This window comes from Natator depressus, chromosome 3 (assembly GCF_965152275.1).
Source record: "Natator depressus isolate rNatDep1 chromosome 3, rNatDep2.hap1, whole genome shotgun sequence".
NCBI classification, from domain to species: Eukaryota; Metazoa; Chordata; order Testudines; family Cheloniidae; genus Natator; species Natator depressus.
The window spans coordinates 99,474,138-99,489,436 of record NC_134236.1 but is presented as its reverse complement, the minus strand read 5'-3'; the positions used below and the strand labels follow the sequence as shown (position 1 = coordinate 99,489,436).

Below are 15,299 nucleotides of genomic sequence, written 5' to 3'. Positions count from 1 at the left end.
CCATCTTATAGTCCATTCATCCAATCCATACTTTTTTAACTTGCTGGTAAGAATACCGTGGGAGATGGTATCAAAAGCTTTGCTAAAGTCAAGATATATCATGTCCACTCCTTTCCCCATATCCACAGAGCCAGTTATCTCATCATAGAAGGCAATCAGGTTGGTCTGCCCTTGGTGAATGACTTGCCCTTGGTGAATCCATGTTGACTGTTCCTGATCGCCTTCCTCTCCTCCAAATGCTTCAAAATGGTTTCCCTGAGGACATGCTCCATGATTTTTCCAGGGACTGAGGTGAAGCTGACCGGTCTGTAGTTCCCTGGTTCTCCTTCTTCCCTTTTTTAAAGATGGGCACTATATTTTCCTTTTTCCAATCGTCCAGGACCACTCCTGATCACCACGAGTTTTCAAAGATAATGGCCAATGGCTCTGCAATCACATCAGCCAATTCCCTCAGCACTCTCGGATGCATTAGATCTGGACCCATGGACTTGTGCATGTCCAGCTTTTCTAAATAGTCCTTAACCTGTTCTTTCACCACTGAGGGCTACTCACCTCCTCCCCATACTGGGTTGCCCACGACAGCAGTGTGGGAGCTGACCTTGTCTGTGAAGACCGAGGCAAAAAAAGCATTGAGTATTTCAGCTTTTTCCACATCATCTGTCACTAGGTTGCCTCCTCATTAAGGGTGTCACACTTTCCCTGATGTTTTTCTTGTTGCTAACATACCTGTAAAAACCCTTTTTGTTACCCTTCACATCCCTTGCTAGCTGCAACTCCAGTTGTGTTTTGGTCTTCCTGATTACACCCCTGCATGCTCGAGCAATATTTTTATACTCCTCCCTACTCATCTGTCCAAGTTTCCACTGCCTTAATATTCCATCCCATTGTATTCCCAGATACAGAGTACAATTTGGCTTCATATTCATTACAGCACCATCTTCATTAAGCAACCAATTTTTGTCAGTCCCAGAAGTGATTGCTAAGGATAGATTTCAATGTAAGAGCCACTCAGCATAAACACATTCTGATTTTAAATTGCATGTGGTTTTTGGAGAATTTTTTTCCTGTTGGTCTGTAAAAATTGGATCTGCTAATTGGATTGTCAATCTTAATGTGGGGTGTTTACTCAAACACACCTGTTGCATCATTATTTCCAATTAGTTAAATATAACTTACTTTTTAGTTTATTTACCAGTAAAATCTACTTTATTAAATTTAATGCATCTGAAAGAGACCCTCTGAAGGCAAGAGGTATTTTAAACACACAACCAAGTAACACCAAATATGTGTTTCCCTTGTATCATAATGAATAAAAACTGGGCTTGGATGACTATGAACAGATCATCTTCTTTAGCAGAGGTCATATTCCAGATTTCAGTGAGCTAGAGACATCTTGTGGAAGGCTGTAAAACTGCACTGGCCTGAATTGTCTGAATTCCTATTTCATTTGTAGCTGTGGGCAAGCTTTGATACATAAGGACTACAGTTTTCTGATGTAAGCAAGTTTATCAAGGCCATTAGGCCAAAAATTAGACCTGTCAACTGTTTGATTTATGCCACATGTGTATGTTGCAACATCCCTCTGATCTTCCTGTCTGTTTTGTTCTTTTGTCTTGGGTAACAGGATTTCTGAAATGTATTAGTTTTCTCGCAGCACACTGTAGCATAGGATTCATGTGTATACCAGTTCCCTATTTTCTCACAGGAATAGAACAGGCAGGCAAACTGGAGAGAGGCTGAAAAGAATTACACATAAAAATCCATGATCTTGTACAAAATCACAACCCTGGGGGTTTGTTGCAAGGTGATGTAACGGAGAAGTATATACTTTTCCAAGAAAACTTTTCCAACCCCTAATTTGTGTAATTTAGAGATTTTTTAAGGCTAGGAAAAGTTGAAGTATGCATGTGACATTTAAAGGTAGGTGAAATAACTTGCCTGTTAAACTTAGATGTCCACTTCTTCACAGAATTAAAAAACTGATGGTGTATTTGCAAGTCAGCCATAATTTAGGAAGTAGAAATATATCAGTAACTAGTTATATTGGGATATTAAAGTCCTCTCCATACAGTCACCCCAAGAATACCCATCTGAAGAATGGTCATTGTGCGACATTCTTTGCAAAAGTGTTTCCTCTAGAGATGGTTGCTCTGGGATCAGTGTTGTAGCACTAACAAATCAACATTTCAAAGTCCTGTATAGAATGGCTCAGAAGTGGCATTTGGGGGGCATAGTATTTGACTGCATTTCTGCCATTAGGCAAAAGCTTAGTCTTGATCCTGTAAACAAGTGGATCAGTGCAGACCCTTGTATACAATGAACTCCATTCAGATAAAAGACTCTGCAACATTGCATCTGTATTACAAGATGGGGGCTAGGGTTTTCAACATTTCTTACCCATATTCAGAGGGCTGATGCAGGATTTGAAACATCTCTGACCAGAACACAATTTCAAAACAGACTGATTCCTCAGACAGTACTCAACGTTCCTTCCAAATACACACGCAAACAGTGAGTTTTCCATCTATCTATCTTTTAAAATGGAGATAGCCAAACATTAATATGCAATTCCTTCACACTGATCATTTAAAATGGGAAGATTAATGGCATATAGATTCTTTGAAAACAGTTCAGTACAATTAGGATGTTGGCACCTCAAGGAATGCTGCCATCATCTGCTGCAATACAGAAACTGCAGCAGAATATAGTGAAGTAGTTAAATCAAACAATATTTTTAGATCTTTTTTATTTTTAACTGATGTAATTTGGTGGCACTGAGCATTTACAGTCAAAAACATCTGTCTCTCACCCCATGCCGCTCCCAAGCCATTTAAGAATTAGGACTGAGGTTTCATGTAACGGATCATAACCCAGCTGTAAATATGCTTGTATTATTTCAGGCATCGGCTTTAAGTCTGAAAAGGCTCTATATAGGCTTACTGAAAAATCTAATTTCAGTTTATTTCATAAATCCTTTTTACCTGTAGAAGGCATTCCATAATATTTGATGCAGGGAAGCACAGTATTCATATTTGGGTATCTTATATTATTCAGACTTGTGATTGTAATGTATAGCTCCTGATTGTAAGAAGGCATTTCATGTAGTGATACGTCTGGACTTGTTCTTTAGAATACTGAAATAACTGAGGTAACTGTAGAATACTGAGATTTCAGGATTCTCAGGAGCACATCTTTAATTGTCCATCTGTTTCCTTGTTTGCAGCATTAGACTTCCAAATAAATGGGGCTAATGTCTACACAATTTACATACCAGGCAGTCCCACAGAAGTCAGTGTGTGGGTTATAAGTTAACGCCATAATTTTAAAATTACCTTAATAAGTGCAGGATAGTTTCTAAATGGCAGTAGTGGCTTTTTTATCTAAGTGGCTTTTTTATCCTATAGCCTGCATGTGGTGGATTATCTTCACCATTCTGCAGAGCATATGCCCTATGCACCATTTAAGTTCCACTCTCAGAATAGGGGCTAAGTAGGACTTAAGTGGTAGACAGGCTTTGCTTTAATGACTACTTCTTATAAGCTCCTGAGGGTTATTTGCTTTCCAAAACATCCATATTTACAGCTGTGTGGGCCAGATCCCTGGCTCTGGTTAAGTCTCCTTACTGTTATGGTGCAAGGACCAAGCTGGACTTGAAATCTGCTTTAGTCAGACAACTGGGAGCTTCCTCGAGGTAGGAAAACCCTTAGGTGGCATAACCAGTTTTATGTCACCCACTATCCCATCTCTCTTGGCATAGGGGCCATTACTACAGGGCAGAGAGGGATCATGTCACCGGCAGGACAGAGCAGTCCTTGGCTGCGTAATGGTCCAAGGTAACGTAGCTGTGTGCAGTGTTGCTGTAGCGGCGTCAATCCCAGGATATTAGCGACAAGGTGAGTGAGGTAATATATTGTACCAGCTTCTGTCTCTCTCACCGATAGAAGTTGGTCCAATAAAAGATGTTGCCTCTCCCACCGTGTCACTCAGGGTAACTTGTAGCGGCCAGTTTATCCCGTGATGAACCTCAGAGATGGGGAAGGAGAAAGATATCTTAAAGCCACTTTTGCCTTCCCTCTTTTCTATCAGCTGCATTGAACACGGGCTAGGTGCAGCTAAGGTTCGCTCTCTCTACAGGTAGGGTATCCTGAATGTAGGTGTGGTTGAACATGAACTCCTCCAAGAAATTTAGGCGTTGAAGATGATGATAGGTGCATTTTCCTTAGCTATGAAACAAGTTTTCCATTTGACCTATGACCTTGATGTCACAATATTGTGGAAATTCTTAACACACTTGTTCCCACTCACACAATCAAGCCAAACAGTTTTCACACACATCCATCATATGCCCGATGAGCAAACAAATTAATCACTATGTAATCCAACTGAATACGAAAATGAAGGCTGATTTAAATTTACTGTGCAGAACACAATGAAAGGCTATTCAGGATAATAGTCTTTCCACCCTCAGAAGATTGCTCCCTTGTTGACAGTGAATATGTTCATAGCAGTTTTGAAGACAGACAAGAGCTATTTAAGCAAGAGCTAGTTAACTTTGTGTATACAGTTTGACAGATACTTATAGTCATGATCACTGCTAGTAGTCTCTTGCAAACTCTTGATCCACCAGTTGTAAATTCTTTAGACATGACTAGGTGTTAAATCCAGCAGTTCAATTCTGAGAGTTGTAACATACATGAAAAGACTGTGAAAGTAGCTGGGGTACAGCTTAAGCTGTGATTGTTCTTAGTCCATTGGTTTAAGATCAGACTTATTTTATCACTGCAGAGCTCAGCACTGTGGTGCAATTAATAGTCTGATGACATTTGTACTCAGTAACCTATGGGTCTGATTCTGATCTTATTTATACTGGTTCTACACCACTCTAACTCTACTGATTTCAATGGAGTTGCTCCAGATTCACATCTGTGTACGTGAATATTTCTAGGCTTAATTCTATAACCTCTGTACCTCTGATATTATTCACTGATGATGAATAACAAACATTCAGCTTTACAATCACAGTGTTTAGAAAAAAAAGAGAATTACCTCTCAGAACTCCTCATACTTCTTTGCAGTAACCCTGACACAAACTTCTTTTAACATCAAAACAAGGACATTTGGAACCAGGCAAATGGTAGTTTATGTGTACAGAAAAATTATCTAAATTCTCTAAGAACAGAAATTAGGACTGACTATATAAATAAATTATGCCTTCTTTTAATGCCAAATGTCAGTGTTGTATATTGCATAGAAAAAGCAATAATTTTTCTGCACTGATATAAATTTGATATTCATCACTATGGGATTTATGGATTGAAATAAAATATATCCATTATGTAGTCAAAAGTGCATGCTGACTAGCTGAACAAAGTCTTGAGAACAAGAAAGGGAGGTTAAAAGCTGCACAAATGATTTGTGAGTGTCTGTATATGAAAGGGAAAAGATTTTGTTAAAAAAATCAATTGAACAAATTAGACAGATCTGTGAATACATTTGTAAAATCTTTTGTGAAATTCAGGTTAAAGGAAACTGGAAATTTTTGCCTGGCACTAGCGCATACAACATCTCCTTTCTGAATCTGGTTCATGTATTACTATATCAAACACACAAGCTTCATAACATGCTGAAATTGTCTCTTAATATAACAATAATCGTTACTGTTATCATTCATAACATCTCTGGAAAATAATTAAACATTACTGTTCTTTTGTTATAAAGTTCTCTATTGGCATTAAAAAGAGATTTGAGGGTCTGATGTAATTTAGTAAATTACAACGTAGTTAACATTTTTCTGCAGTGATGTAGACAGTAGTTAAGCATACTTACAGAGCATTGTACAAAATTACTTATTCCATGCAGTATTTGGAGAAACTCATCAAAGCCAGCTGCTAGCAGCTTTGTTCCAATTTCATTATTGCTTTGCAGGCTGATGTTCCTCAGGGAGTGATACGGGTGCAAGCGCCTCATCTTTCGAAAGTTTCCATGGCAATACAGCTGACGGAAGAACTAAAAGCCAGTGATATAGTAGCCAGGTTTCTCAGCCAGAAGAGGTACAAATCCCTTTTTGTTTTACTAACATTTCAGAATAAGTGACTTTTAGTATTTCGTATCACAAAAAAAGTTTTAAAATAGTTTGACAAAAGAGCAGATATGGTTAACAATTAAAGTGAGTTCAGTGACCAGTGAATTTAGCCTGTTCAAATAAATGTTTGATAAACTAACGATTTGGATTGTTCCAAGAAGCACTTCTAATGCTCCTTACAGCCTAAATCCTTACATATTGAGGCCTTCAGGACTATGCCAAAGTGCAGTATGTTGGTAGAGAATTAATTGCTGTTTTGTCAGCTGGGTTAGGAATGGCATCCATGGAACACAGTAAGTTTTTATATCTTCCTGTGGAGAATTTAGTGGGGAACTCTAAGAAAAGAAGTCTAAGAGAAAAAGGAATGGGGAAAAGAGAAGATAAACCCTTCAGGAAAAAACATTAATTCATATCTATATATACATAGATCTATGAGAGAGAGATAAACACAGATGTAAATCAATATCTATATTTGGGCCTAATCCAAATTCCACTGAAGTCATTGGAAACTTAGATGGACTTTAACATCATTAACTTAGGTGGACTTTGATCCTACTGTGTGTGTGTGTGTGTGAGTGCGAGGGAGGTAATGCAAAGTAACTTTTCAGTTTCTACATCATTTATCTAGTTATTAATGATGATGCAGTAGCATTCCATTCTTCTTAAGATTAAGAATTTATTCTTATCTAAATTCCTTTTTTTTAAAGGGGCTTATGATTTTGGCAAAACATTCTTTTCAGCTGCAAGTTGGCACACCTCATCGCAATCAGATGAGAATTTTATTGGTTTTGGAAAAAATTATGTTTGCCCCCCTTTTAGTTACAGAAAAATAAGAAGGAAAATAAGAGCATGATTATGCCTTCCCCTACACATTCAGAGATATGAAATGTATGATGGGAGAATTCGTTTTTGCAGCAACAGTAAAAAAAAAATTCAGAGCAGAGCCAAAGAGCACAAAGTCAGGCTGCCACCAACTGTCAATAAAAAGATTAATCTTTTCTAAAAGTCTCAATTCCTTAAAGTCTGATTTATTTTTCTTCTTTATAATTTACTATGCAGGATTACTCTTGTTTGCATTATCATACTGGTGTGATAGTCTTTTTCCTTTCTGTGTGTGTAGAGATGGGTAAAATAGAAATGTATAGATAATTTCGATGCATTGTCAGTTTCCTTAACTACCATCACATTTCCCAGGCACATTTAAGTGGTTTGATTGCAAGCTATTGGGTGGGATAGCTAATCATTTTGTTTTGTTCCTAACAGTGGAGTTGTCCAAGCTCTCAAGAAAGAAGAGGTATTTTTATATGAAATTGGAGGAAATATTGGTAAGGATGATTTCTCAACGGATTCCCTTGCTGAAATGAGATTGCTTGGGCCTAACTTTGCCCTCAGTTACATCCACATGATCCCTATTGACTTCACTGTGGGTGCATGTACGTGTGAATGAGGCAAAAGTTTGCCTGATAAAGTTTAGAATTAATTATGGGCTTGATTCATTCATTCCATGGGTTCACCAGTAGCTGCATGTTCATCCAGAGCCACCTGGTACAGCTTAAAAGATGGGCAGTGCTGGAAGGAGAAGGAGTAGGGGCCAGAATATTCACATCCAGAGGGTTCGTTTATTCAACACAGGCACCCTCTGCTGGCTTGGGTTCTATGGAACCCTATCTAGGCTCCCACATGCAAGAATGTCTGGGGAAAGATCTTTTGTGCCCCAGGGTTGCATGAGCAAGGGTGCACATTGTATCACCGTCCTCCTTCACAGATGAATCAAGCTCAAAGTGGATAGTAAGAGGTAGGCCAAAAGCATGTAATAATCTATATCATGGATATCTGCTAAGTTGGCATTCCTGTTAGTATTTATTTGTGATGATTTGCATTTCTAAAATGTCCATCATCATTATATGAATGTTTTTACCCACAAGTTTATATACAAGGCATGTCCCCACCAGAAACTCTCCATCCATTCTTCCTTTTTCATAACTTCCTACTTGAAGGGCCCGACTCTCAGTGCCCTCCCCCCCCGCCACATGTCACATATATTAGTATTACAGACACGAAGAAGTGAAGTCTGTAACTCACCCTAAAGATGGCCTCTGTCCAAGCCACAGTAGAAGCAGATTCCACCGTTTTATGCTGCCTAAAGAGAACGTTCTGTCCCAGCCGCTACAAGTTGTACCCTGGACAGAAGAGTCGTTACTGACGGCAGCTTCCGCGCCAGTGTGAGGTGAGAGTGGTGGTCACCGAAGGAAGGAGCTCACCTCATTCAGGGCTTCGTAGATGAGGGCCAGAACCTGGAATTGGACCCAGAGCAGCACAGGCAACTAGTGCAAAGTTGGTCCGTCCTGTTCAGCAGTTAGGCCGCTGAAAACCTGACAAACTGTAATACCTGGGCAGCCTTCCTAGTATTTGCCAGGTGCGCCTTGTAATGGCAGTCCAGTCTGAAGGTGACGATAGCATGGCTCTCTTCTGGCAGGAAAGCTTACCATCGATTCCTGCCCAGTCATAGAGGAGGAAAAGTGGTTTTGAACATGGTTGCTATCTGGGTGTCTAGCAACAGAGAAGAGTCCAAAAGCTTTGAGTGTGGAGAAGGGATGAGATCATGGTCACAGGCTTTTGCATTTCTCTGAAGTGCTGTCTCCTGCCAACTGGCATCACTTCTGTTTTGCCTGGGATGAGCCTGAATCAGCTGCTTTTTATCCAGGTCCCTAGTTTACTCCGATAAGGCATCAGGGAGACTTTAGTGAGAAGGAAGGACAGAGCTGGTGTCATCAACATATAGGTGGCACCATAGCCCATAGCATCTTATAATCTCCCCTATAAGGAGAGAGACATTGTCATAGCTTCTCCTAATGATTTATTTTTAAAAATGAGAAATATTTAAGCGCACTGAACAGTAAAACGGTCCTTATCTTCATGCTTACTGTTTGAGCTTCCCTTACAACCTCCACTCCTGTGTTCCACATCAAACACAGGGGAAGTCACTGTCAATAGGAAAGATTCCTTGGCCTTCCCGTGATGTAAGTTTCCCAGCTCTGAATAACAGGCTATTAAAACAAGAGAGTGGCTTAGTATAATTAATGCCAGAACACCATTTTGAATGTGCTAGAATTTTTCTTTAATGAACGAAAAGGTGTTTCTTTCTAAAGTCTACACTGAGAATCACTCTCTAAGCACAAATTTTTAATGGGCTGAGCGAATTAAAAAATCATTCATGAACTAGACAACATGAACTAGATTTACTTTGTTTTTTCTATTAACTGTGGCCTGTTAAGTTTACCAAAATTTATAACTTTAAGCAAAAATTTAATACTTTTGTACTCTCTGCAGATGCTAACCTATTTTTTCTCTACCATGTTACTGCTTTAAAAATAGCTTAAACATTTACACCAAAACCAAAATCATTACAATATCAGCTTTTATTTACAATATGTTATAGACATGCTTCAGTTTTTCTAATACAGCATTGTAAGGGCAACTAGTCACAAAGGTTTTTATTCTGTGCCTAATGCCTGATTAAAAAATAATATTCATTTATATCAAATGACTGCACAGGTTCTCCATGTCTCTTTGCACAGATTCTCTGTATCTGTTAAGTAAGACTGTCTTCTCAGTTCCATAAGGCTGTTTTTAGGAGAGGAGCATTTGTTTATTTCACAGCAATATTAATATCATAGAAAAAGGCTTATAATTGAATTCAGTGGAACTGAGACCTATTTATTACTACGTCAGGTATATTGTGGTAGTATATAATGTATGTACATAAATAACACTGGGTTGATTTGCATGTATGTATGTAATGAAAGTATATAATCTGAGTATGCATATTTGTAATACTGGGAAGCTGTGTGTGTGTGAGAGAGAGAGAGAGAGAAATGTTTACTGCTAATTTATATCTGCTTGCTTATTAGAAACTGGTTTATTGAATAGTCCCTCTACTTGAAATGTAGTTACTCCATGTGCTTGTTAAAGTGAAGATGTGGCAAGCTGGAGATTTTCTGCAAGCTTGTTATGGCATTTGGTGGAATGCTGGAAGCCTCCTGAGTAATCCTCCTCTTTGCTAATAAACCTTTTTGATAATTGCATTTTATCACTCCCTATGTTTCCTACTTCTAATTACTGTAGCAGTTACTGTGGGGTTGGTGAAGAGACGCTTCCTGACTTTAAGCTGCTGGGCAGGCAGACAGGCTGACTCTCTTTTCATTTGTTGTGTCCGGGCTCTTCTGCTCTTGGCTGTCATTTTCTTCATGACACAGCAAACTCATGCAGAGATTGCACAAAAGAGGAAAGAACCAACAGCTCACTATAAAATGCAGCAACATGACCAATATATTTAATTATTGATTGTCGCTGCTGAGTCTTTCCCCCTTCATGTATGTTCTGTGCAGGCTGGTAGCATCAGCAGGTTGCCTGACACTATCCATTATAAGACCCTGTTTTCAGTTGCTTGTAGCTTTGCCAAACTTTAAAAGTTCGGGCTGAAATGTTCCATGCTGTGTGTCTGCCACAGGCTGATTTTGGGGGGGGGGGGCGCGTGGGCAGGAGGCAAAGAGAGGGAGGAGAAATTTCATCCTAAATGGATAGGCTATTTCTGAGAACAACGTTACAGAAAACTGCCTACGTTAACCTTTTCTTTGAGAAGCTCTTGTGCCTTCATGTTTGAAGTGGGGATTTGAAGTTTGGCAGGAGGGCAGCCTTTGTGTCAGGTACGCGGTGGTGGAATTAATGACTGTATCATAATGCGTGTGCATGGGGGGCTGAATTAAAGTTGCTCATGCAACCTTAATTCTGGCATTTCCTAACTTTTGAATGCTTGACTTTGCAACCTTAATAATATTCTTTCAGCGTAGTTTGCATATGTAATACGTGTATATATAGCAGATGATTCCTTGAAGAACCTGGGAACATAGACGACTACAACTCAAACAAGGCGACATATTCATGGTTCTACCTTTACTAATATTGACTTGCTGCCTTTCTAATCATTGCAGTACTCTTACGTTCATTTATGCTTAAATTATTATTTTCGTAACAGCTATTAGACATTAGACTAGGATAAAATATCAGCAGAAGTTAAACTGCTTTTCTCTCCATGATTTGACCTATCACAACACACTGGATACAAAGGAACTGTTAACAAGACCAAGACTGGTAAGAGCTGGGAGTGGGAAGGTGCACAGCTTTTTTGGTCAAAAGCCCCACCTCTTGAACTCCCCTCGAAAGGAATTGAAAATGACCATAAATATAACAGCCTTCAGATCTAAATGGAAAACCCAGCCTTTAGACTTATCCCCAATAGCATCAAATCCTCAGCCAGTGTAAATCAGCATAGATCCACTGAAGTCAATGGAATACCTCAATTTACATCATCTGAAGGATCTGACCTAATTATGGACAAGATAATTAAAGAATCCCACTAAGTACAGCCCCCATGAGTCAGGGGGAAAAATAAGAGAGTAATTCTTGATGTCACTTTTCCTCTGCTTTGTTAGATACCATGGTGATGGGCACAGTATAAAAATCTAAATAGACTGGAATAGTTCTATGAATGTTGAAAGTAAATTCCCTTTTTTTAGGTGTACTAAATCTAATCACACATCTCTTTTTGTCAGGAGAACGCTGCCTTGATGATGATACCTACATGAAGGACCTGTACCAACTCAACCCAAATGCTGAGTGGGTTATAAAGTGCAAGCATAGTTAAACTCATAACAAATTACAAAAGAAAAATCTGTGGACTGGACTTCGTAATACTGTGTATTCTAAAAGGACAGGATGTTGTTTTATCATTCAAATGCATTGTACTATTAAAGGAATATTGTCAAGCTTATTAAATCACTTACAAGTGGTTTCCACTAAGTTGGCAACATTTACCACAGTCACCATGCAGCAATATCTGAGATATTAGCTTTCCCCGCTATGCATATTTAGACTAAGGAGTGATTGCATGGTAACTGAAGTTAAATGTTGATTTTTCAGTGACAACCATTGTACCTTGATAATGGTCCCATCTGGCAGGTCTTATGTTCACATCTATAATCTTTTTGTGCGAGGGAGATCTATATTGTCTTTCTTTATATATGTGTTTTTCATAGCGCCTAGCATGGTGGGGAACCCAATCCTGACCGGGGCTTCTGAGTGCTACAGTAATATAGATATTAAATAAAAAGAATGATTCCAGAGACATAAAGTTTCCTCAGTCACTGTGAGATTCAAAGTAGAAAAACTGTAATGTAATATATCCTGTCTCCGTCTTAATAAGTGTGCCCCAATTTTTTCCTTCCGGGGTACATTTTGATGAAAATTGGGGGCTAGTGACTTTTTTTGTGAAAACTTCTATTTCTGCCCAGCATTCCTGCTAGACAAACTAAGTTGCACACCCTTTTATATTATTGGTCTAGTGGTTTGATTGTATTCTTGATGGTAAAGAATTTTTAAATGGGACCACACGTCAAGGTGAGTCCATTTGAAAGCCTACAATCCTTAGTAGTGTTCTTTCTAATGTTGGAATATTAGCATCCAGTGTGAAGGCACTGAGTTGTTTAGTGGTGCCATACAGGGACATTGTGAACACTGCTTTGGATTTTCTTAGACCATCTGACAGATTTCAAAACATTTTGCGAACTGCCAAAAACTGCCAAATTACTTACAAATTGCAGAACACAAACATTCAGGATAAATAAAACAACTGTGGCAAGTAACTGGTCTGAAATTCACATTTAGCAAACTACCAAACCCCTCCTCCCCCCTTAGAGCATGTCTTCACTACAGAGTTAACCCAGGCTCTTACTTGGTGTTGCCGCTAAACTGGCTCCTGACCACACACAAAACCCTCTTACCCAACTATAGTGGTGCTTTATACCTGGGCTAGCTGGCCTATCCTGGGGTATAAGCTAAAGCCCAAGTTCTGCTTTCACTTGGGCTGGTAGCCTGCCCAATTGGTAATGAGGATGAAGGCTAAACCACTTGAGAGCTGATAGTCCTTCAGTGCTGTCCCTCAATTTTCCCCATGACCCCAGAAGGACAAACAAGTCCCAAAAGTCACCAGGTGAAGAAACATGGGATATGCCTTTTAGCATCACACACACGTGAGTGCAGCACCAGTGGAGACAGTAACTTGAGTGTGGCTTTGCAGTGTGGCTACTCACCTGAGCTAGATCAATGCTGGTGCCACTCAGTTGATCTAACTCTGAAGCGAAAACATACCCTCTGCACGAAATTTTCCCTTTGGACACACATTGATTTCATTGAGTTCAAAGGGAGTCTTGTGTACATATCCAGGGGAAGAATCAGGCCTTTTGGACCTGATCAAACCCAATGACGTCAAAGGGAATCTTTTCAACGAGCTTTGGATCAGGCTCTCACACTGTATTATTCACAAGTGAACTTAAAATTACACGGTTGGAACTGTTGCATCTGCAACATAGATATGCAATAGTATATAACTGTAAAGGTTATAGAATGTGTTCTTTATAGAAAGAGTTTTGTGCACATCTGCTGGTTAGTTATTCCATTTAGGTGAGACACACAACATATGAACAATTTATGTTTGTGTGCTTTTGGTATTCTTTTGTTTTTATTTTTAATCAAAACAGCAGAGAATATTGCAATGGGGCAGGAAGAACTGTTCCCAGGGATTCTATAACACAAGTAATCTTGTGGATAGAACAAAGACTATACTGTAAATACAAGGAAGGGAGTAAGAAACAAAAAAATGTTTGAGCAAATATTTATGAGTCTAGAATGTAATAAATATAGGGCAATTTAGATGTGTAATACAGCAAACTCTGTGTTCATAATACTTTAGCTGTAGTTCTTTAAAAAACAGCTTACATGTTACTGGAACTCTAGATGTTATTTTAATCAGGAACAAAGTGCTGATGAGAAGAATAGCTGTAAAATTTCACCCTGGTGGCTACGATAATTTAAATAACTTTGTTGCAGGTTTAGTGCCATTACCTTTTTTTTTTAATTTAAAAATAATTTTTATAATCAAATGTTTTTTTCTTAATTCTCTTATTTTAATTATTATGCTATAGAAATGTACACAAAAGCAATGCTGACTAGTTGTTGAGTAAACTTTTTGTTTTGAATGCCTCACTTCATAATCCGTACGGGTAGTCTATAGCTTTATGTATAAAAGAGATGTTTCAGATGAAAACTGGTTTACTTGGTATTTTTTCTTCTTATGAACACACTTAGTGTTTTACTGTATTCCATATTTCCTTATGTGTTACTTTTATGTGCTCTGTAGTAGGCCGCACAGCCTTGGAGGTTTGAATGCCCAATTGGATAACAGCCAAAGAAGGGACCTCAGTTTAAACAGGAAGATTATTTATTTATTGGGGTGCTCCATCTTAGTACTATACTGCAGTCTTGGTGTGGGTTTTGACCCACCAAACTACAGTATATACTTACAGTGTATATGTAACAAAGCAGGCACCTCCAACATTTCCTCTAAATACAATTCAAGACTTAACTGTAAAATGTAGCCAGGGCATAAGTGAAGACCAAAGAGCATGGGGGTGAGCTGATAAAATCCCTTTGTAATGAAAAGATCGTATCAGCATGATTGGTCAGCCAAAGTAATTTGGTAGTTGCCCTTCACTTGACTGAATCTGGCGATGTACTGCAGTGCATCACCCAGATGAAAGGTTACTAACCCTAGCATAAAATAGGTGACATGAATGAGACTTCCAGAATGCAATCGTCTTCCAGAATAATTGCTTCATGAAAGCACCACAGTGGGGGAGCAAGAGAACTGACCTACTTTTAGAAGATTTCCCACACCAGAAGATATGAAGTTCATACTTGGCAGTTGTAGCATTTATTTGCTGTAAACTCAACGGGTGGGAAAGGGGGAGAGGATGTTTGTTTCATGTTAGAGATGGGTCCAAACTGGAACTCCAAATCCAAACACCTCCACACTCTGTGGAGTTTTGAAATATGGATCTGAATTTTGCAGGTTGAGCTCATCTCTGCTTTAAATCCATTGATGATGGAGAAATTTCATTTAGCCTGTTCAACCAAAGCTCATTCTGGTGCTTCCTAATTTAACCACACTCAAACAGTTTTTGAACAACAATAAGAGATCTGGATATAATTTCCTTAACATTCACACCATTAGTGCAGAGCTAGTTGAATTGGTGTCAGGAGTAGGTTATAGACTAAAGCCTGGTGGAATTCATCAGGGCCTCCTACTTCGAGGGTCCTCTTT

The 15,299-nt window shown here is 38.9% G+C and overlaps 1 protein-coding gene across 3 annotated transcripts in view; it reads left to right on the top strand.

Annotated features, from left to right (window-relative positions):
- Positions 1-14,174, top strand: part of ARHGAP18 (Rho GTPase activating protein 18) — a 117,766-nt gene extending 103,592 nt beyond the window's left edge. For 2 of the 3 annotated variants that reach the window (XM_074948404.1, XM_074948403.1), the window contains exons 13-15: positions 5,926-6,050; positions 7,346-7,407; positions 11,695-14,167. In XM_074948404.1, coding sequence (XP_074804505.1) covers positions 5,926-6,050; positions 7,346-7,407; positions 11,695-11,786 — 279 coding nt within the window. In that variant the 3' untranslated portion in view covers positions 11,787-14,167. Of the gene's footprint in view, positions 1-5,925; positions 6,051-7,345; positions 7,408-11,694 lie in introns of all 3 variants that reach the window. The other variant, XM_074948405.1, reaches the window with a different exon arrangement.
- Positions 14,175-15,299: the final 1,125 nt, after the last annotated feature.